The sequence below is a fragment of the Phocoena phocoena genome, chromosome 15 (assembly GCF_963924675.1).
Source record: "Phocoena phocoena chromosome 15, mPhoPho1.1, whole genome shotgun sequence".
Classification (NCBI taxonomy): domain Eukaryota; kingdom Metazoa; phylum Chordata; class Mammalia; order Artiodactyla; family Phocoenidae; genus Phocoena; species Phocoena phocoena.
In genome coordinates this window covers 1,669,110-1,671,294 of record NC_089233.1, presented here as the reverse complement: position 1 = coordinate 1,671,294, position 2,185 = coordinate 1,669,110, and the positions used below count along the sequence as shown (strand labels likewise).

Genomic DNA, 2,185 nt, shown 5'->3' with positions numbered 1-2,185 from the left:
TTAACACAGTACTCAATGAATACAGGGAGGGAGTAAACAGCAAGTCTAGACTGCAAAATCGCAGGGTATTTTACAAACGAGAGTGTGGGTGTGGTCAATTCCAGGTGTTTCCAGCTGACTCGCCAACAGGAGCACTGTGGAATTCTGCGATGTGTCACACCAGGAGAGAAACAAAGCCATATAAAAATATATGCGGCAACGCATTGCTCCATCCTCCGGGAGATGGTCGCGGTACCACAGGCCCTTCATTCAGGTTTAAAGTAACAACACAAGCACTTTTTTCTTTTTTTTTTGGTGTTCAGGATTTTCCCCTAACGCCTTCAGTCTCTAAGTAGATTTTCAGGCTTGGGGTAGCCAAAGAGGACGAAATCTGCTTCGTAGAGTTTGTAAAGCTGCTGCCTCCAGGCCAGGGGAATTTTGGCAAACCAGCCTTCCTCCCAGCTACTGGCAGTTCTGTTCCGGTAACTCGGGGGGAACTGGAGCAGCTTGTCCACCTTGAGAAGCCGGAGCAGCTGGGTGGCATCCTGGTCCAGGGTCTCCAGTTTCCCCACAAAGTCGTAGTCTATCTGGCAGGGGTGGCAGAGGCGGTGCACCTGCCTCCAGTGCTCGTTGAAGGGCGCCAGCTTCTCGGTGTGAGGGTCCAGCAGGTACTGGATGAAGTTGGCGAAGGACACCCTGAGGCCTGCACTGAAGGCCTCGCTGACCGACTTGGGCAGGCTGGTGTGGTTGGAGTACCTCTTCAGCATGGGGACAGCGAACTTCTGGTAGAACTCTTCGTTCTCCAGCTCGAACTTGCTGCGGAAGGCCGAGATGAGGCGGACGAAGGGGTCCCGCACGAACAGGAACTTAGTGTACTTTTTCAGCTTAACTTTCATGAGGTGGCGGGAGAACTTGCCGTAGCGGCGCCAAAACTTGTTGAAAGTCAGGTGGGTGCTGGAGTTGTGGACGTACTCCCGGGGGATGTCCAGGGGGTCACGGTAAGGTGTGCCCTGGTCCGAGAGGCTCTGGCTCAGGACGATCATCACACGCTTCCAGTTGGTGCAGGCCACCTTGGGCACATAGCAGTAGATGACCCCGTGGCGGTCGTCCACGATGAGGTGGTTCAGCTCATAGTTGGGAATGTCATCGAAAGAGCGCTCCTTGGCGGGAAACACAAAGCTGGCGTTGGCGCAGAAGCCCCTCAGCACGCTCCTCCGTTCGGCCTGCCGCCTGTCCGGGTCCGGGCTCTGCTGGGCGTCGTGGCTGGACCAGTCGTAGCCCCTCACACTCTCTTCCATGTTGCTGAGCACAGGCTTGCTGGAGGCCAGCAGGGAGGGCTGCTCCACCTTTCTACCCAGAAGGATGTTCTGCTTCGCGTGAGCACTGAGGAGCTTCTCCAAAATCTCCTCAATGCTGGCGGTGAAATACTTGCTGTCCCCTGGCTTGGGGCTGGGGAAGGGCTGCAGGACGTGAGGCCTGGAGAGGGAAGTGTGCAGGTACAAGTGGGCGGTGCCCATGTTGTCCCAGTACACGATGATCAGGAGGATCATGAAGACGGACCCCAAGACCAGCCACAGGCGGAAGAACCGGCTTTTGGTCATTGTGTCCATGGATGCGGGGGCCTCTTCCCCGGATCCTTTCACTTCAGCTTCCTGTAGAGACCGGACGCTGCCCTCTGAGGAAGCTGGAAGGCAACAGAAACCAAGTTAAAGGCTAAGGTCCTCTCGCAGCCTGCGGTCCTGAGAGGATGGTGCCTGCTGCTGTCTCAGACCCAGTGGCCCTGCTTTTCCCTCCCTCGTCCACCCTCCGTGAGGTGGACTTTGGGGGGCTGCCTGATGGGGAGCTTCAGCTTCTCCAGGTGATGTGACCCATGAGGCTTGGGAAGGCCCAGAGGGTGAGTGTGACTGGAGAGGTGACTGGAGACCCCTTACCACCGCACTGAAAGGGGGGGGCCGGACCCAGACCAGCCCCCGGGCGGGAACACAGACCCTCGTGAAGAGTGGGTGTGAGAATGAAAGGAGAGGCGCAGCGAAACAAAACACGGTAACAAGAAAGTTAAAGCTCAGTGCAATGCTGAACTCACCCCTTCTCCCGCCCAAACCCCTTCTTCTGTGCACACGTCATCCAAACCAACACTTGAGACGGGCCCCCGTGTGAGGCCGACAGCGTGCTGTGAGCGGTGCAGGCTGCTGCCGGCTCTCAGCCT

At 57.2% G+C, this 2,185-nt stretch overlaps 1 protein-coding gene across 1 annotated transcript; it reads right to left on the bottom strand.

The window, feature by feature from the left end:
- Nucleotides 1-320: 320 nt before the first annotated feature.
- CHST12 (carbohydrate sulfotransferase 12) lies at nt 321-1,580 on the bottom strand. The gene has a single exon (XM_065893525.1). It carries the CDS (start codon nt 1,578-1,580, stop codon nt 321-323), a length of 1,260 nt encoding a protein of 419 aa, XP_065749597.1.
- Nucleotides 1,581-2,185: the final 605 nt, after the last annotated feature.